At 50.5% G+C, this 17983-nt stretch overlaps 7 protein-coding genes across 12 annotated transcripts; 5 read left to right on the forward strand and 2 right to left on the reverse strand.

The window, feature by feature from the left end:
* The first annotated feature begins 1287 nt into the window (after nt 1-1287).
* FVEG_04107 (hypothetical protein) lies at nt 1288-4452 on the forward strand. Of its 6 annotated transcripts, XM_018891824.1 has the most exons (5): nt 1288-2260; nt 2595-2886; nt 2941-3033; nt 3088-3207; nt 3261-4452. In XM_018891824.1, the coding sequence occupies exons 1-5, from the start codon at nt 2031-2033 to the stop codon at nt 3696-3698; spliced, it is 1173 nt and encodes a 390-aa protein (XP_018748402.1). In that variant the 5' UTR covers nt 1288-2030; the 3' UTR covers nt 3699-4452. The 6 variants fall into 6 exon arrangements, with proteins under 6 accessions (XP_018748402.1, XP_018748400.1, XP_018748401.1 ...); XM_018891822.1 differs by having other exon boundaries at nt 2941-3207; XM_018891823.1 differs by having other exon boundaries at nt 1658-2260; nt 2595-3033; nt 3261-4104.
* Nucleotides 4453-4632: 180 nt separating this feature from the next.
* Nucleotides 4633-6407, forward strand: FVEG_04106 (hypothetical protein). Its single transcript, XM_018891820.1, has 3 exons — nt 4633-4891; nt 4976-5731; nt 5796-6407. Exons 1-3 carry the CDS (start codon nt 4844-4846, stop codon nt 6099-6101), a joined length of 1110 nt encoding a protein of 369 aa, XP_018748398.1. The 5' UTR covers nt 4633-4843; the 3' UTR covers nt 6102-6407.
* Nucleotides 6408-7128: 721 nt separating this feature from the next.
* On the forward strand, nt 7129-8436 carry FVEG_04105 (argininosuccinate lyase). Its single transcript, XM_018891819.1, has 2 exons — nt 7129-7678; nt 7753-8436. The coding sequence occupies exons 1-2, from the start codon at nt 7151-7153 to the stop codon at nt 8221-8223; spliced, it is 999 nt and encodes a 332-aa protein (XP_018748397.1). The 5' UTR covers nt 7129-7150; the 3' UTR covers nt 8224-8436.
* Nucleotides 8437-9790: 1354 nt separating this feature from the next.
* Nucleotides 9791-11424, forward strand: FVEG_04104 (electron transfer flavoprotein beta subunit). Its single transcript, XM_018891818.1, has 3 exons — nt 9791-10317; nt 10373-11015; nt 11074-11424. Exons 1-3 carry the CDS (start codon nt 10267-10269, stop codon nt 11154-11156), a joined length of 777 nt encoding a protein of 258 aa, XP_018748396.1. The 5' UTR covers nt 9791-10266; the 3' UTR covers nt 11157-11424.
* A 232-nt stretch (nt 11425-11656) lies between these two features.
* Nucleotides 11657-12418, reverse strand: FVEG_15403 (hypothetical protein). Its single transcript, XM_018904526.1, has one exon. The coding sequence runs from the start codon at nt 12062-12064 to the stop codon at nt 11720-11722; it is 345 nt and encodes a 114-aa protein (XP_018748395.1). The 5' UTR covers nt 12065-12418; the 3' UTR covers nt 11657-11719.
* Nucleotides 12419-12969: 551 nt separating this feature from the next.
* FVEG_04103 (carbamoyl-phosphate synthase arginine-specific small chain, mitochondrial) lies at nt 12970-15498 on the forward strand. Its single transcript, XM_018891817.1, has 4 exons — nt 12970-13221; nt 13436-13448; nt 13535-13818; nt 13877-15498. The coding sequence occupies exons 3-4, from the start codon at nt 13630-13632 to the stop codon at nt 15056-15058; spliced, it is 1371 nt and encodes a 456-aa protein (XP_018748394.1). The 5' UTR covers nt 12970-13221; nt 13436-13448; nt 13535-13629; the 3' UTR covers nt 15059-15498.
* Nucleotides 15499-15547: 49 nt separating this feature from the next.
* FVEG_04102 (hypothetical protein) lies at nt 15548-17398 on the reverse strand (the record flags this gene model as incomplete). The annotated part of the gene is made up of 1 exon (XM_018891816.1): nt 15548-17398. One exon carries the CDS (start codon nt 17396-17398, stop codon nt 15548-15550), a length of 1851 nt encoding a protein of 616 aa, XP_018748393.1.
* Between the last annotated feature and the right edge of the window lie 585 nt (nt 17399-17983).

Raw genomic sequence — 17983 nt, forward strand, 5'->3', positions numbered from 1 at the left:
GTCATATTCAAACGCATTGACAACGGTCGAGTTCTAGAAGAAGAAGCTGTGGAGTAAGCTGGCTTGGCTTTCGGGGACTTGAGAAACACAATCCTAATCCTGGCTTGCAGGACAGCATTGGATCCGAGCTGCCGGGCATGGAGGGATCATGAGAATGGCGGGTGTGCACTATGAACATGGATGTAAGAATAGAATAGGTAGCTCACCTCTTCTCGTGTAATTATTGGTGGGAGCTGGTAATGATCGATGGTGCCCTGGTCATTTGGCTCCCGCCATGCAAAAGGGGCTTGCAAAGGGGCTGAATCGACCTGGTCAGGGGCTCGCTCAGATGTGTGACTCGATAAGCTGTCAGGCTGTGAAATTATCCAGGGTATGCAATTTCCGCTATGCAGGCAACCAAGCAACTTCGTGAGCCTATACTATGAGTATCAGGCAGTTTGAGGACCTTTATTCAGTTAGCAAAGGGCGTTGGGGTTTAAAGGAACGAGAAAACTTCCAGACTGCAGTGTTTGTATGGGAAAGATCTGGATTGGCTGCATTATATGTTGGACTGTCAATGATAAGGCAGGTGTAAGTAGCAGGTTTCGTATTTCTGTACATAAAAGCATTTCAAAACCTATGAGAAAGATGATATTGCTAGCTCTCGCGTCTTGGAATCATCCAGATCTTAATACGTAGTCCAGAGTTTAGAGTACAGAAGACTATACGTCTGTTAGCAACCCGATAAGTGCTACAGCTTTACCAATCTGCTGATTTGTTTATTATGAACAAGATTCAATTCTATTTACACCACGCTATGCTAATTCGCTGATGTCGTACTTGCTCATAAACCTACGTCGCTGAGAGGCTAGTAGGCACCCCACTGTTTCTGACCGTGATATCGATTCAAGGATATCAACATGAGCGGTCAGCGCAAAGGAAAGAGATATTCTCTGAATACCTACAACTTGCATTCTTACCATTCTTTCATTTTCCTGTTTCTACCTACGCCAGGTGTTCTTTAGAAATCAAGGCCATTCATACTATGGATCCAAGAAGCTTTCAACTCACATGCGCCTCAGCTCAAACAAAGCCAACCTTGATTCATATTGACTTTCCGGTCAAGATAGGTAGCAAACAGAGCATCACCACACCACTTTAACTACACCGATACTGTACATAGAGTGACGCACATGATCCTTGGCCCGCAGCACCCACACGTCAGGCCCTAATATGAATATCCTGTATGTATATGTATTGGCACAATTTATGCATTGAGCAAGTAAAAATATGTGAACAATTCCTTCAAACGGGTGACCCTTTCCCTCTCACTGCCAATTGCTGCCAAGATCGTTCATCTTGTACATTCAAACAGCTACGTCTCTCATACCCAGGTAAGAGCGTTTGATACAGGCTCTGGAAACAATTCCCCCGGCCGAAAGCGGTCTCGAGGTGTCCAGGATCTGTAACCACTGAAGCGGGAAAGAACCCACAAAACTGAAGCTCTCCCCGAAGCTTTCAGGTATTGGATACCGCCATTCACAGTGGATGATACATGGACATCCAAACTTCAGCGTGGAGTCGTAGCCGCCAACTGATCGTGGTTCTCGTACCTTCCTTCGTGACCTGTACTAAGCTTTCCTCCGCTCTTTACGCCTGCCGTCGTCCCTAGCCCTGGCCACTTTCCACTTTCCACAACTCCTCACCTTCCCACACCCCTGACAACACCCCCCTTCCTCCTTCCCTCTGTGCCCCCCAAACCCAGAGGCCAGAAAAATATTTCAGATTTCGCTACCAGTCGCCTTCACTTCCTCCCTTTCTCTTCTCCATCACAACATCAAACACCTGTGTCTCCGCGCAACGCACCGTCGTCTGTCTAATCTCAACCTCGTTTCTAGGGCACGAAGCTACCCTGATCAAACTCCTCCTTATTGCACCAGAGTTCAACCTGTTCAACTCGCAGCCATCGTTTTCGAACGCTCCTCCACCACAGGTCCAAGTTCGAACGTCATAATCAGTCTAACCACCAACCTCATCCACCCACCGCCATCATGTCTGCCGCCAACACTACCACCACCAACAACAACATGGATGCTGCCGTTAATGACGTCGCAAACACTCTGAGCAATACCTCACTCAACAACAAGCCTGCCGATGACAAGACGGCCGCCAACGAGGCTGCCTCGGCCAGCGCTGCTGAGGGCCGTCGCCTCTACATTGGCAACCTGGCCTATGCGACAACTGAGGGGGAGTTGAAGGACTTCTTCAAGAGCTATCTTGTGTAAGTTCTATCTTCTCTTCATCATCATCTCCCTACCCGGCTTCTTTTATCTTTATATCGCCTGCCGTGTTGCATGCGATGAGCGACTAGCTGGAGACACGTGTCTTCGCCATCACGATGGGCGTCTTCCCTAGCATCATATGACGACAAATGATGGCAAGCACGCGTGAAGCTCTTTCCCAATCAACAAGTCTTAGAATGGAAATGGGTAGCTGCTGTCCTTGCCTGCCGTGGCTCGGAATCGTAGTTGCCTCATGGATTCCACTTCTTCGTCATCAAAGCCGTCACCCCATCACGAATACACCTTCAGAAGTACTAACGTTCTCGCCACTAGTGAGTCTGTCTCGATTCCTAAGAACCCCCGCACCGACCGCCCGGTCGGCTACGCCTTTGTCGACCTCTCCACTCCCACTGAGGCTGAGCGTGCCATCGAGGAGCTCTCCGGCAAGGAGATCCTTGAGCGCAAGGTTTCCGTTCAGCTCGCTCGCAAGCCTGAGCCCGCTGGTGAGAAGTCAGAGGGTGCTAACGGTGAGGGTTCTGGTGCAGAGGGCTCCCGTCGCCGAGCTTCGGGACGTGGCCGCGGTCGTGGCCGTGGTCGTGGAGGCCGCACTGCCCGCGCTGGCCGTGTGAGTCATTCTCCAGTTCTGGGATCCACGAGTATGGTACTGACCATGTCACAGGAGGGTGCTGAGAAGAAGGAGGGAGAGACTACCGAGGCTGTTGCCGCTACCGAAGATGCTGCCCCCGCAGCTGCGGCTCCTGCTACCGCTGAGGTTTTACCATTGACCGACATCACAAACAAGATCAACACTGACGCGAACACCAAGACTAAGACTCAAGCTCGCCCCCAGCGTGAGCGCCGTGAGCGGGGCCCTCCTGCTGATGGAATTCCTTCCAAGACCAAGGTCATGGTTGCCAACCTGCCTTATGACCTGACTGAGGATAAGGTGAGAACAACTGACTTATCTGTTCCCGATGCAGTTTTCTGACTTTATAACAGCTTATTGAGCTTTTCAAGGCCTATGAGCCTTCTTCCGCCAAGATTGCTCTCCGACCCATCCCCCGATTCATGATCAAGAAGCTTCAGGCTCGTGGCGAGGCTCGCAAGGGCCGTGGCTTTGGCTTTGTGACTCTGGCTTCTGAGGAACTCCAGCAGAAGGCTGTCAGCGAGATGAACGGAAAGGAGATTGAGGGCCGTGAGATCGCCGTCAAGGTTGCTATTGACAGCCCTGACAAGACCGACGAGGAACAGCACGAGGGTGATGCTACCAACGGCCAGAAGGAGGCTGCCCCTGCTACTGAGGCTGCCCCTACCGCCACCGCACCCGCCCCTGCTGCTGGTGCTGAGGCTGCTGCTACTCCTGCTGCTGCCCCAGCTCCCGCGGCCACCAAGACTGAGGCTACCCCCGCCTCTACCACTCCTGCTACTACTGCTTAAGTTATGGCTTGACACGAATTTCACGGGCATGAACTAGGTATGCCACGATGATAACACTTACGATTTGGTACGCGATTTTCACGAATTTCTCTTACGGTAGATTCTCGCTACAACGACGAAAAGAAAGAATGAGGTATTCGACCTTGCCGGGATCTTGGGGACGTAAGCAAGAGCGAATCGAGCTTTCAATGAATCTCGGGTGGTGTTTACTTATCAGCCTTTATCACTTTTCTCATCAAACACTTAATATTTCCATGATCGGGACACAAAAAAGCTCACAGGCCCTCTGTTATTTTGTATTTGTATCACTTTTTCTCCGTCACCCTTCTGTGGGTTGTACACTAGTTTACACCAGAGGCGGCAGGGGGAGAAAAGCTTAGCGGTATTATAAAGGGCGTTTTGATGAGCTGAACGGACCTACGTGATTTTCCTTCCAGTCACTTGAACGTGCAAAGTTTTATCTCAATGGTGAACGTATGTATCCGCGAATTCGTGGTGAGCCTTACATCATGGGGACGGGACAAGCTGGTAGTAGAGTTTACCTTAGCCTTGAGGATTGTGGGGTGCAAGGGAAGAGGTGTCATCGCTCTGGATTATAGGATGATAACGGATATGTCAAGTAACCTAATGTGTCATCGCTGTTTTGGACAGTTTGCATGCAGAAGATTGCCAGCTAGAAAATAAATCAGTTGAAAACTTGATTGTGAAACGTATAGACTGATGCTGGATAATACAATATAACTCACGTGGCTAGTAACGGTTCTATTTAATGAATGTCTTGATAGAATGTAGCGAATGTAAGGTTAACTAAGGTAGGTATGGATAAAAATGCCCCGCCAACCTTAGCCCCTTAAATGGCCGGGACCAGTTGGGGCACCTCAGGGCAACGAGCGGGAGGAGCTGGCCCTTGGCTCCAGTTCATCAATCAACTAGTCGTGGGCGCTGAGTGGTGTAATTGTAAAGGCAAGGTACCCTATGGCACTAGCGCCCTCAGATATCTCCCTTTGTTTCTGTTTCCATTTACCCAACTCATCATAAAGATTCATTGCACGTACTAAGCTATATCGTGCCTAAAAAACACAGCAGCTCCAACATCCAATATAATCGACGCTCCAATATCCCACAGCAGCACCGAACCTCTCAAGATGGCATCCAAGGGCATGTGGGAGGTTGATCCCGAGACTCGGTCCAAGGTTCGTCCACCACCATTCATCCCCTTTCCTCCTCTTTGCACTTTGCGCTGCAGTCACACATGCTGACGCCGATACTGTCGATAGCTGGCCACCCTCCAGAAGGAATCAAAGAATAATATCTGCTGTGATTGCAATGCGCCCTCCCCCCAGTGGGCGTCACCCAAGTTTGGCATCTTTATCTGCCTCTCGTGCGCTGGTGTGCATCGAGGCCTTGGAGTCCATATTTCTTTCGTCAGAAGTATTTCCATGGACGCCTTCAAGTCGAGCGAAATCGAACGAATGCGACTGGGTGGCAACGAGGGATGGAGGAACTTCTTTGAAGAGCATGAGCAAACTAAGATGATGGGCATCACATGGGAAGACTCGACTATTGCAGAGCGATACAGTGGTGAGGTCGGTGAGGAGTGGAAAGAGAGACTGAGCTGCAAGGTTGAGGGCCGCGAATATGTCCCTGGGGCGAAGAAGCCTGTGTCTGCGCCCACGAAACCCGCGTCGAGAACAGGAACACCCATGAGTGGTAGCTCGCGCCGCAATGAGAGTCCTGCAGCGGCGTCAGGAGGCGGAGGCGGAGGCAAGGTCAAGGTGGATGATCAGTACTTCTCAAGGCTTGGAGCTGATAACGCCGCACGGCCAGACCATCTGCCACCCAGCCAGGGAGGAAAATATGCCGGATTTGGAAGTACTCCTGCGCCCAATTCTTCGGACAACGACCTCAATTTTGGTGATATACAGAAGGATGCTGTCGCGACTCTCACCAGGGGGTTCGGCTGGTTCACGTCAACAGTCTCAAAGACCGCCAAGACTGTTAATGATGGCTACATTCAGCCCACTGCTAAGCAGGTATGCCACTTCTTCCAGGCGATTATGCCTACCTTATCTCGGAGTCTTATCTAACACATCACAGTTTGCTGAAGGCGACTTTGCTAAACAAGCTCAACTGACTGCTTCCGCCTTCGCAAAGCAGGCTCAAGCAGCGGGCAAGAATGCACAGGAGGGTTTCACCAGATTCGTGGAAGGTCCTGAGAACCAGAAAGGTCGAGAAGCCCCCCTGGATGAAAGCAAGAAAAGTTTTTGGGATGAGTTCTCAAACTTGGCCGATCAAAGACAACCCGCCAACAACTCAATCGGCACAAGTGCTATGGGAATGGGCAAAAAGAGCACGGCGGCTCCTCCACCAAAGAAGCAGGATGATGCATGGGACGATTGGTGAGCGACAGTGTAGTCTTAGTCTTGGCCCGTTTCGAAGGATGATATGTTGGCAATCTAACGTACCTAGTTGGAGCATTGGAGTATAGGCGTGCCTGTTATATGAACCATTCTCTTTACAAAAGTCTCGACTTCTCTCAGATCACTTGAGGTCGAAACTCAATTACCAGCAAACTTGCTGCTTCCAATGCCGAAGGACCTGAGTAGTCACCCATAACAACAAATTCTTGAGTCCTAATCCGTCTGTGAACTATCGCTGATATGAGAAAGCAATACTGTGCCCGCACTCAGGCTCTGTCCAGTGCTCCCCTTTTCTGTCTATGCATCCATCAACATATACGAAAGGCGCACAGTCAGATAATTAACACAGGAACAGTGTTTTCGGCTACAGCACAATATCAGACGTCATACATTACGCCCAAAAACACACAAGAACCTTAATACGAAGCCTCAGCTTATCGCACAGTTACTGCCCCGAACCTTCAGATACGACTAAACAAGTGGTATCGATCCACAAGCATAAAGGGTGTGTTTCCCATGCAAAACCCAGCTACTTGGCCTTCTGGAGGCCATTTGCCAGCGTCCCTCCACTACCACCAACTATGGTACCCAACTCATCAACCCTTTTCTGGGGCGGTCGCTTTACAGGTCGGTAGAGCTCTGTCTACTGTTGCGACGTATGCTGACCGCGTCGCCATGTAGAGAACATGAACGACCTCATGGTTACGTTCAACGAGTCGCTCCCCTTCGACAAGGCGTTGCACGAGGCCGATGTCAGGGGCTCCATCACCTTTGCAAAGGCACTGCGACAGCTCAACCTGCTCACTGACAAGGAACTGAGCGAGATCACCAGGGGCCTCGAGGCTGTCGAGAAGGAGTGGGCTGACGGAAAATTTGTCATCCACCATGCTGTTGACGAGGACATCCACACGGCCAACGAGCGTCGTCTAGCTGAGCTCATTGGCGCAGCCATCGCTGGCAAGCTTCACACGGGCCGCTCCCGCAACGAGCAGATTGCTACCGACCTGCGACTTTGGGTGCGAACGCAGTTAGATGACCTGTCCGAACAACTGCGCACCACCTTGGCTGTTTGCGCTGCCCGCCAAGACAGAGATCGATGTACTGATGCCCGGCTACACACACTTCCAACGTGCCCAGCCCGTTCGCTTTTCCCACTGGTTACTCTCACACGCCACCTACCTTATGGGCGACCTACAGCGACTTCACGGCGTACGTGAGCGTACCAACTGTTGTCCCCTCGGTGTTGGCGCCCTGTCGGGAAACCCCTTTGGCATCGACCGCACTTTTCTCACCAAGGACCTAGGCTTCTCCTCTGCCCATCCTAATAGCCTGGCGGCGGTTGGGGATCGTGACTTTGTCGCCGAGATTCTGCAGTGGTCGAGTCTGCTGATGGTGCACCTTAGCCGCCTTAGCGAAGACTTGATTATCTACTCAACAGCCGAGTTTAGTTTCGTTCGGGTTGCGGATGCTTATAGCACCGGCAGTAGTTTGATGCCCCAGAAAAAGAATCCTGATAGCCTCGAGACGATTCGAGGAAAGGCTGGCAGGGTTATGGGCCAGGTTCGTCTCTTGTCAACCCCTGCTCAAGACATGAAAGGGCCTTGCTGCGCCCTGAGCTGACCGACTCTTGATAGGCGTCAGGCTTTCTTTCCACCCTCAAGAGTCTGCCGACAGCGTATAACAAGGACATCCAGGAGTCAGTGGAGCCCCTCTTTGACTGCGTTAAGACGGTTTCTCAATGCCTGCGAATCGCTGCTGGCGTCTTGAGTACGCTGCAGGTTAACTCGGAGAAGATGAAGGCAGCCCTAACAGCCGACATGCTCGCCACTGATGTCGCCGACTATCTAGTTGTGAAAGGCGTGCCCTTTCGGCAGACGCACCACATCGCCGGCGCCGTTGTGCGCAAAGCAGAGGAGAAAGGTGTCTCCATCGCCGAACTAGAGCTTCACGACCTTGAGCAGATCTCGCCTCAGTTCGAGGCTGATATTGTTGACGTCTTCGACTTCGAGAGGAGCGTCGAGAGGAGGACTGCCCAGGGGGGGACGAGCCGGAGCTCAGTACTGGACCAAATCTCTGCTATCAAGGCCCATCTTACTGGCAATTAAACCAGACGGCCAACCAAAGATAAGTCCTCTTTAAATAATCGAGTTGCTTTGTCTTTTGTGTGTGGCGCAAGGTACAAGTAGATAGCACGTCCCTCGCTACCTAAGGTACTCAGCAACGAGATATGCTAGAGCTAGAAGCTCGTTGGGACAATGGGGCATGGCCACAGGATCAGCACCTACTTTTAAATCTGCCTAATCGTTTATCCAATGGCCCCTTGTAGTTGGCTCTAATCCAACCACTGACATGTTCTGTGAGGGCTGCCTGTTCTCTCGTTCACGGGGCGGCCCGAGCCTTGTTGGTAGCTTAATGCAAGAGACCCGTTCCCAAAGGACAAAATATTAAGTCATGCATGAATAGGTACCTCAAATAAGATCTTTTTTTTTCTTTTTCAATGTCCTACAGTTTATTGTATCTCCCTTAGTACCACTGAGCAACATGTATAAGAGCCAGTTTTTTTCGTGGGCATCACCAAGAACCACACCTGGCAATTCCTCGCTTCGGAACTTGTTTTGCGGCATGCCTGAGCAGTCGTGACTTTATCCTGAGCAGAGATGATTAGGAACGTGGTAAAGGCCTGACCAAGGCACCAAGGCATACGACTTCCAGGCCATCGAAGATGTCCAAGTTGTTCTTCTCAGTGGCAGCAAAGCTGGATATATCAGCGATAACCTATTGGTTGTTCTTGACAAGTATATGGAAGGCTTCCTATTCTCTAGGAGAACCTACCAAGATCAATGAAAGAGGTTATAGAGCAACTGATGGTGGAAAAGATCACCTGTTGAACGTGCTCCCAGCAGACACGTCTGGGCTTGTTATCTTCTGTCGAATGATCGGCTTGTCTGTCCCAGCTTCCCAAACAACAAAAAAGAGTTCGGTTTCTAGCAGACAAGCGAAACTGATTACTTCAATCGGAATCTGAATATAGCAGAGATAATAAACATGATGACTATGGTAGCAGCCCCCCCCAGCTCTCCCTAGGTCTTCCAATCGCCTGACAGAACCATCCCTAGAAACAGCCATTTTGACATCGTCTTGGCTAGAAGTAGTGTCAAAAGGGTAGTCGGGGAAGATGGGAAGCAAGATAATGACCCTGTGTTAGAGTGGCTGAGAAGCGTTACCTGATACCGAGCCTTGTGTGGTGTGGTGCAATTTCTCCTAAAACAGAGTCAAACTGAGTGCCAGATAGACTATAAGAGAATGTTGCTTTGCGCTTCAGTTGTGGAAGCAATGCCTTTGAACTGTTACTTTTCCAAGAATGAGCTAGGTTCTCTCGAGAACCCACTAGGTAGGTACTTATTCATAAAAACAGAGTTGCCTTCTCTCGTCTTGAGATGTCTACAATCATCCATCTACTTAAGTAGGTAGGACATCCTCTCCATGTTCGTCACTCAGCCCAGATCGCAATCGCATATCATTACTGCTACTGGGTGTACTACATCTGTAAAGGGCATCAGGCCAAGGACCTTGCAGTTGAACCGTTGTGCGTTTCTAGCACGAACCCCAGTATGGACGCTCAGAACCACTAGAATCCTTGCGTATCAGTGCCGCATATGTGCCTGCATCATCAAGGTAACAAGTGATTATGCTGCGTAAGGTCGCACTGGTGGTAGACCACCGCACCTTGGTTGTATGGCCGGGCTCGGCATTTGCGTATAAGTTGCCGGTGGTTAAACACCGCCAATGGCCGATTTCCTCAACACCTCCCTCCCCATACATACACTTCTCAGTTCATTTTGGCAGAATTTGGTCTGGAATTTATAGGCGGATAATGATGTGATAGAAGAAAAAGACATGATGCCATGAATACGCACTGCAAACCTTTTAACAGGAATAACAGGAATAACATCAACAACGCGGGAATGAATCCCGACATCGCTCGTTCATCCGGCGGATCTGTCACGTGGGCCGTCGGCCGAGGTTGGAGCTGAGACCGGCCCTAGCCGGTACCGCGCCGAGCTTTGCCATGACGACTTGGCCGGCCCTTGTGAACGCCTCGCCGCCCTCGACAACTTCAATTTCGCATTGAACAACACCCATACAACATGTCAGCACTACGGATCCTCGTGCCTGTCAAACGGGTCATCGACTATGCTGTAAAGAAGCCAGATCGACTTTTGAGAAGCGACGGAACACTGACAATATTTACAGGTCAAGCCTCGAGTTAACAAGGCCCAAACGGCCGTCGAAACAGCCGGTGTCAAGCACTCAATGAACCCGTTCGATGAGCTGTCCGTTGAGGAGTCAGTGCGTATCCGAGAGAAGAAGCGTTCGCCCGGTGGTGTCGAGGATATCTGCGTTATCTCTGCTGGTCCTCCTAAGGCGCAAGACGTGCTGCGAACAGCCATGGCCATGGGCGCAGACCGAGGAATCCACGTCGAGCTCAAGGACGGAGATGAGCTAGAGCCTCTCACAGTAGCAAAGATCCTCCAAAAGGCCGTGGAACAGCAGAAGAGCAACCTAGTGATTCTGGGCAAGCAGAGCATCGATGATGATGCGGCACAGACCGGCCAAATGCTTGCAGGTCTCCTGGGGTGGCCTCAGGCTACACAGGCTAGCAAGATCGAGTTCGGTGCTGATGATAAAGTCACTGTGACAAAGGAGGTTGACGGTGGTGTCGAGACAGTGAGCGCCAAGTTGCCTATGGTCATCACGACAGACCTGCGACTCAACGAGCCCCGCTATGCCAGCTTGCCTAATATCATGAAGGCCAAGAAGAAGAAGTTGGAGAAGACAAAGCTTGAGGATTTTGGAGTGGATGGTGTGAAGCGCCTTAAGACACTCAAGGTCATTGGTAAGTTATCACTCTCTCACACAAAATGCCCCATCGTACCTTTACTAACATCCCCCAGAACCCCCAGCTCGCCAGGGAGGTGGCAAGGTTGAGGATGTTGGTGGTTTGGTTAGCAAGCTGAAGGAGCTTGGTGCATTGTAAATGACAAAACAAATAGTGAACATGATAAAGCCGAAGGCCATTAGAATTGACTAACGCTGATTGGAGTATTCTTGCTATTATGAAGTGTAGAATGAAAATTACAAGAGGCGAGTCTGCATAAGTTACTGTTCTCCAATTTGCCGGAAGCTCCCATTAATACGCTTGCGACCCGAAATAGAGCTGGAGCAACTGTCTTTTTTTAGTATTTATATATATATTTGGTTTTGTCACACAACCAACACCTAATGCTTATCGCCTATTCAAGGAGAGGATGGGAAACCATGCGCCTGTCGAGAAAGCTCATGAGATATGTCACTGAAAAGGGAAGGCACAGTAAGCATCTTCAGAAGATGATAGACATGAAGAAACATGAATCACTGTCAATGAATTCATGGGATTGATGTGAGAAGTAACATCGCGTTAGGAAGCTGATGTTAGGTATCTTGCTTAAGTACTTAAACCCTTTTTTTTAGTAGGTAATAAGTTTGGATGTCAAGGGGAGGAAAGAAAACTCAGGACCTTGATCCTGCATGATAAAAAGATTTAGGTAACTTAGCATAGGTTTAAAATATTAGTATAGACTTAGAATACCCTTTGCTGAGTTGCATTGAGGTCTGATATTTTCTTGCCTCCTCAGGGATGTGAAATACCCTTAAACTACCTAAGAGTATTGAAAGAGTAAGAAAGTGACGAAGACAAAAAAGTAAAAATCGAAACTTCACTCCAAGGAGCGAGGTTTCGATCTCGGGGGGTTCATGTTCAATCCAACGTATTTCCCGTAGTTCCAAGGTGTTCCACTTGAAGGCGTCGGGGTGCCATACAATAGTTTGAACGCAACTTGCACTTATAACACTGGCCTGTGTGGATGCCACACAGGGAGCCTCAGATGTGCCAGGCTCTAACTCCATAAACAAGCACGTACGTGAGCAGTTTCCCGTCACCTACGTGATTTTCTGTAAGTAAGTTGAGGCTCAAAAGACTTTACTATAAAGCTAACATCATTGTTGCACCAAGACCAAGACTTGCAAGGTTGTCTCATGATTGGACTCCGACTGCCGAACGCCGGGTGCCTGGCAGGGCCATCGAGAGCTCCACAGTCTTTTATCAGAGCGATCGACAATGCTACGCACGCTACGGAGTAGAAATACATACTTCTAGCTTGGCTTCCATGCTTTGACCGCCAGCAGAGTAGAAAACTCAACAAGGGCGAATCAAATGAATGACGTCTCAACATTTCCGGAATTTGTCTGGGGACGGTGGATCTTGTATGGTTTCATTGACAAGATAAAGGTCATGGCCGTGCTGGAGCGCTTGACTCAGTCGACATGTCTACGTCGGATGAAAATGGCATTAAGTGCAAGAGTGGTGAGTTGCAGCATTTGAGACACGATATTCAATGCTCGCAACTTGCCTTCTTCTTGCGATATCGACATGTGGTATGAAGTTTTAAACATACAGTAGGCCCATTGATCGGCTCAGGTTGTGTTGATTGTGACGTGTAATTGGTGTTGGTCAAGGACTCACACAGCGACAAGAGTCAAAAACGATATCGGAGGTTGAGAGATCGATCCATTGTTGTCAAAGGGTTCAGTTCCTGGCAGCGGGGCTCTAATAGCGCCAATAGGCGGAGCGCTCAGCCCGCCCACCACTGTTTTCTCGGCGGAAGAGCGGGCTTCTGGTTCCGCCTGGAGGAAATTTGCAGCCAGGAACCCACTCAGCTCGAAAAAACTTGCCAATGACCAAGGCCGTGTTGTCAGGTTTCCCTATCGGGGCGGCACCTGCGGAGCGGGATCGCACCTATCGTCTATCCTATCCCATCCTCACTAGAGGTATCCTACCTGCCTACCTATCTTTTCTTCCCAGCTCCCACCCTTTTGACTCTTTTCTTCTTTTTCTTCTCCTTCCAACAGAAAGAAATCCTCGCGACAAAACCACACAATCTTGACATTCGGACCATAACTCAACATTCCGGCAACACGATTGCATCTTTTCTTATACCTCTGAACTGAGCTCGTCTCTTTAATCCGCCCACATGCACGGGCGCCCATCCGTCTTCACCTCGCAGGTACGTTGACTTTTCCCCCTCTTATTACGTCGCCTGTGAACTATACTCGCTGTATCAACCCCGCCATCAACGAATACATTTTTATCTGTGGCTTTGCAACATTCGCTGTAGGAGCTATAGATAGACGGATGCTATCCCCTGATGGCTCTACTCCTCTCATCATCTCCAAGACTTCCATCTACTCCAATTGGCACAATGCTAACCCAATTTATAGGATTATCTCTCTGGTTCGTACTATCCATTGGTTTTGACTCACCGCTCGAAACCTTGTCTTGTTAGCCAAACGTGGAAACTAACCTATCTACCATTGCAGACCACCTCTGGAAGTCCCAGTCTTGCTAAAGAACTTTCTTGATCAACCGACTATTCTCCTTCTAAACACAACTCAAACAACCGACATATATCAAAATGTTCTCCCGACTGGCTTCCTTTGCCAAACCCGCGGCCAAGTCCGCGTCGGCTTCTGGCCGAACCATGCTTCAGGTCCGATACCTGTCTGAGAAAGCTGTTGCTGGTAGCAAGGGCAGGACTATGCCCTTCTCTGCTGCTCGAGCTACTGCTCCTGCTGCTTCTATCCCCGCCACTCTCACCATTCGAGTATGTCCCCTGCAATGGCATCTGTCTTACCTGTCGAAACAATCTAATATGCCCATAGGACGGTCCTGTTTTCCAAGGCAAGGCTTTCGGCGCCAATGCCAACATCTCTGGTGAGGCCGTCTTCACCACCTCTCTTGTTGGTTACCCCGAGTCCATGACCGACCCCTCCTACCGAGGCCAGATCCTCGTCTTTACTCAGCCCCTGATTGGCAACTATGGCGTTCCCTCCGCCGTTAGAGACGAGTATAACCTTCTCAAGTACTTCGAGTCGCCCCACGTTCAGTGTGCTGGTATTGTTGTTTCCGATGTCGCTGTCAACTACAGCCATTGGACTGCCGTCGAGAGTCTTGGCGAGTGGTGCGCCCGAGAGGGAGTTCCCGCCATCTCTGGCGTTGATACCCGCGCTATTGTCACTCACCTCCGAGAGCAGGGCTCTTCCCTGGCTAGGATCTCCATTGGAGAAGAGTACGATGCCGACGAGGATGAGGGTTTCGTTGATCCCGGCCAGATCAACCTGGTCAAGCGTGTCACCACCAAGGCTCCCTTCGTTGTTGAGTCCCCCGGTGCTTCTCTCCACGTTGCTCTGATCGACTGCGGTGTCAAGGAGAATATCCTTCGTAGCCTGGTCAGCCGAGGTGCTTCCGTCACAGTCTTCCCCTATGATTACCCCATCCACAAGGTCTCGCAGCACTTCGATGGTGTCTTCATCTCCAACGGTCCCGGTGACCCTACCCATTGCCAGGCTACTGTCCACAATCTCGCCCGCTTGATGGAAACCTCCAACATTCCTATCATGGGTATTTGTCTCGGACACCAGCTTCTGGCTCTTGCTGTTGGTGCTCGCACCATCAAGCTCAAGTATGGTAACCGAGCTCACAACATTCCCGCTCTCGACTTGACCACTGGCTTGTGCCACATCACCAGCCAGAACCACGGATACGCCATCGATGCGAGCACCCTCCCCAGCGACTTCAAGGAGTACTTCGTCAACCTCAACGACGGATCCAACGAGGGTATGCTCCACAAGACCCGCCCCATCTTCTCGACCCAGTTCCACCCTGAGGCCAAGGGTGGCCCTATGGACAGCTCTTACCTCTTCGACAAGTACCTCCAGAATGTCCAGCTTGCCAAGAGCAACCAGGTGGTTTTCAAGGATAACCGGCCTACCCCTCTGATGCTCGATATCATGAGCCGAGAGCGCGTCGGTGTTGAGCCTACTCCTCTTGCCGCTACTGCTTGAATGACTAGTGTGAGATGATTTTGGCGTCTGGGATAGGTCGTTGGTAACGTCTGTTAGTTTCTCGGGAGCAAGGATAATGGCTGCTATTTTAATGTTATATTCAGGAACATTGGTCTTGAAAGGAAGATTGTGATACCACTACTGCACATCAAGCCACCATGTCGTATGTCTTACGGAATGTTCTGTAGTGAATGACCCCCAAGCAAGTGCTGCATCCAGCCTACAGCGTCTCATTAAGTGAAGCCAATGCTCTTACTCAAAATGTGAATCAGTTCGAACCAGTCTTCAGACTTAAAGCGGCAATAATAACAAAGTTACTCAATTCACTGATGTCTAAAACACCCGTTATTTATTTCCTTGCCTTTTTGCTGTCTCAACGCCGCCGTCCATATGATACAGCTCCTGATACCAAGTGCATAATGCAAAGTTATTAATGTGAATTTCCTGTCTTTTGTTCGCACCGCATAGCAAAGCATGCGCACGTAGCCTTCAGTCCCTCATTCGAAAGTCGCCGTCGTCAGACAAGGAGCCACGACGAGGTCGGTGGTCGTCCCGTGGCGGGGGGAGGTACCGATCACTACGCGGTCGACCGCCGCCTCCGCCGCCGCGTCCACGGCGTCTCCCACCACGGCGCTCACGGCCCATGGCTCGCTCGCGGTGTGGAGGTCGGATGCCTTCAAAGACCTCCTTGCCCCGGTCAACGAATGAAGTACCGTTCTCAAATGAGTAGCGATTAATCTCGCGGCCGACATCGCGGTTGCGATCATTTGTGTAATAAGAGCGCATGTTGTCGATGCGGCGGCGCGCAAGATCTTCTGATACAGGTTGGTAGTCGATGACTGGACGAGTGTTGGTGCGCTTGAATGCACCGCCTGGGTTGATAGGTGGAGGTCTTGGCCCAGGTCCAGTACCGGGACGAACAGGGCGTGGTCCAGTAGGAATGGGAGGGTCTCGGAGTGCTCTGGGTCCAAGAGGGATAGAATTAGTCGCCATCATTGAGCTCGGGGGTGGTCTTGCGTTCAGCTGAGGCATCGTGCGAGATGTTGATGCTGATGCTTCCTCGAGATGTGCTTCAACTTCGCCGTTAGGACCATCCTCATAAACGACTTCCCATCGAGCACCAGAGCGCCCGCGGGGGCCACCGCTGGCTTGTTCTGTATCAATCCAGTCTCTGACTTTCTCAGGAGGGACAAAGTCGACCCAGAGCGCTTTGCGATTGCTCTCATTAGGCCATACACTGCCATGAAGTGCAGTGCGAACGCGGGAAGCAGCAGCGGTGTTCTTGAAGACAACAAAACCATGTGTACGGATCTGGTCCAGAAAGAATTCAGTCACAATCCCGTCATCATCGTCCGCTGCGTCTTGAGAACGTCTCGCAAGCGTGACAAGATGGGCTTTGACATCTTGAGGTCGGAGAGGGCGCATGAAGTTCTTGACGTAAAGTGCAGAAGTGGCCGGATGCACCGCCGGCGCAATATCCCGCTCGTAGTCCATATCCTGCGTTGTATCTCCGTCTTTATCAGGTTCTTCTTGTCTAGGTAACTCGTTCTCTGGTGCAGCTTCCTGTGAATTTTCTTGTTGAGGCTCCTCTGCTTGGGGCTCACTGTCCAAGTCCATAGGAGCAGGTTTGTTTTGGGGTTCAGGCAACAGATCTTCCTGTCGCGCACCTAAACTATCGCCGTTTGCTGAACTCTCTTCTGTGCGGGCGCGTTTGCGAGCAATCGATTCTTCGGTTGGTGGGGGTGTGAGAGAGCGGCGTTTGCGTTTTTGCTGCTCGGCAGCAGGGGTTGGTTCGAGTGAGTGGGAGGGTGTAGATTCGACAGTGGTTGTCACTGTTCCCGCTCTTGATTTCTCGTCCAACGTTGGTTCCCTAGATTGAGCATCCATCTCATTCCCAGGAATTGGCACGTCAGCGACCAGATCGCTATCGCGCGCCGCTTCCTCTATTGCTTCATTCTTGACATCTTCCTCCCTTTCGGTTTCAGGGACCCCTTTATCAGTCTCCCCATCAGCATTAGGCGCGGTGTCGTCATCCAAATGTTTCTCTTCTAGCTCCGCTATTTCTGCCGTTGGATTCCCTTCCTCCTGTTCGTGCTGCTCGGCCGCTTCCTGGGGTTCGTGGTCTGCAAGGGGTGGTTGTTGAGCTGGTAGCTCATCATTTCCCGACTTGCTGTCTGTAGGCGCATCTTCAAGCTGTTCTTGGGCCTCCGTATTCTCAGTCTCTTGATCAGCTTCGTCTAGTCGCGCGACAAGCTCTGTTTTGAGACCGTGCTGTGGTAGACCGCGACTTTTGAGCTCGGCCTTGAGGTCGACGACTTTGAGCTTGGCCCAGTCAGTCATGATGAAAGCAATTGGCGGCGCGTGAACGGCTGACGTGTTTGAACTCGAGTCTCATGTGCTCTCCTTTTGCGTTAAGATGAATGATTATCCTGGACAAAATCTAAATCTGAAGGATGAGAGTAGGTAACGAATTGAAGCTTTGGAAAGCACGAAACAGCTTTGATCATATTCAGTCGTCTCGTCGCAAATCTAAGTGTAAAGGGTTGTTCATCCAATCAGGTGCCACAGTGAGAATATCTTATGTCAGCAACTCTGCTGTATTTTGTGGCGTACTCCGTAGTCAAGCCACACAACGAGACTCAGACAGCCACAAGATCTCATAGTGGCATTTCTTATTCTTGTTCCAACGTGAACGCTGTAAAGTGTAATATAAAGCTATGACGGTGTGCATCACTGATTAAGCAGGCTTGGTCATTCAAAGGCCAACTTACTAAGTACAGAGTGGTACATACCCTGTAAAGTTATCCTAATATCCTAATGGTCACATGCAGTCTCATGATATGCAGCCGCAAGTGGGCCATGCGTGGCACAATAGAACAGACACCTATGTACTGTACCCGTACCCCTCAAACTGATGCATTGTGA

This window comes from Fusarium verticillioides, chromosome 2 (assembly GCF_000149555.1).
Source record: "Fusarium verticillioides 7600 chromosome 2, whole genome shotgun sequence".
Taxonomy (NCBI): domain Eukaryota; kingdom Fungi; phylum Ascomycota; class Sordariomycetes; order Hypocreales; family Nectriaceae; genus Fusarium; species Fusarium verticillioides.

Coding starts and splice junctions, on each gene's coding strand:
- FVEG_04104 (XM_018891818.1), top strand. CDS start 10,267: ATGTCAGCACTACGGATCCTCGTGCCTGTCAAACGGGTCATCGACTAT. Junction 10,318..10,372: donor AACGGGTCATCGACTATGCT/GTAAAGAAGCCA, acceptor CAATATTTACAG/GTCAAGCCTCGAGTTAACAA. Junction 11,016..11,073: donor TAAGACACTCAAGGTCATTG/GTAAGTTATCAC, acceptor AACATCCCCCAG/AACCCCCAGCTCGCCAGGGA.
- FVEG_15403 (XM_018904526.1), bottom strand. CDS start 12,064: ATGGAGTTAGAGCCTGGCACATCTGAGGCTCCCTGTGTGGCATCCACA.
- FVEG_04107 (XM_018891821.1), top strand. CDS start 2,031: ATGTCTGCCGCCAACACTACCACCACCAACAACAACATGGATGCTGCC. Junction 2,261..2,594: donor TTCTTCAAGAGCTATCTTGT/GTAAGTTCTATC, acceptor TCTCGCCACTAG/TGAGTCTGTCTCGATTCCTA. Junction 3,208..3,260: donor ATGACCTGACTGAGGATAAG/GTGAGAACAACT, acceptor ACTTTATAACAG/CTTATTGAGCTTTTCAAGGC.
- FVEG_04103 (XM_018891817.1), top strand. CDS start 13,630: ATGTTCTCCCGACTGGCTTCCTTTGCCAAACCCGCGGCCAAGTCCGCG. Junction 13,819..13,876: donor CCGCCACTCTCACCATTCGA/GTATGTCCCCTG, acceptor ATATGCCCATAG/GACGGTCCTGTTTTCCAAGG.
- FVEG_04105 (XM_018891819.1), top strand. CDS start 7,151: ATGACCTGTCCGAACAACTGCGCACCACCTTGGCTGTTTGCGCTGCCC. Junction 7,679..7,752: donor CTGGCAGGGTTATGGGCCAG/GTTCGTCTCTTG, acceptor GACTCTTGATAG/GCGTCAGGCTTTCTTTCCAC.
- FVEG_04106 (XM_018891820.1), top strand. CDS start 4,844: ATGGCATCCAAGGGCATGTGGGAGGTTGATCCCGAGACTCGGTCCAAG. Junction 4,892..4,975: donor ATCCCGAGACTCGGTCCAAG/GTTCGTCCACCA, acceptor TACTGTCGATAG/CTGGCCACCCTCCAGAAGGA. Junction 5,732..5,795: donor TTCAGCCCACTGCTAAGCAG/GTATGCCACTTC, acceptor AACACATCACAG/TTTGCTGAAGGCGACTTTGC.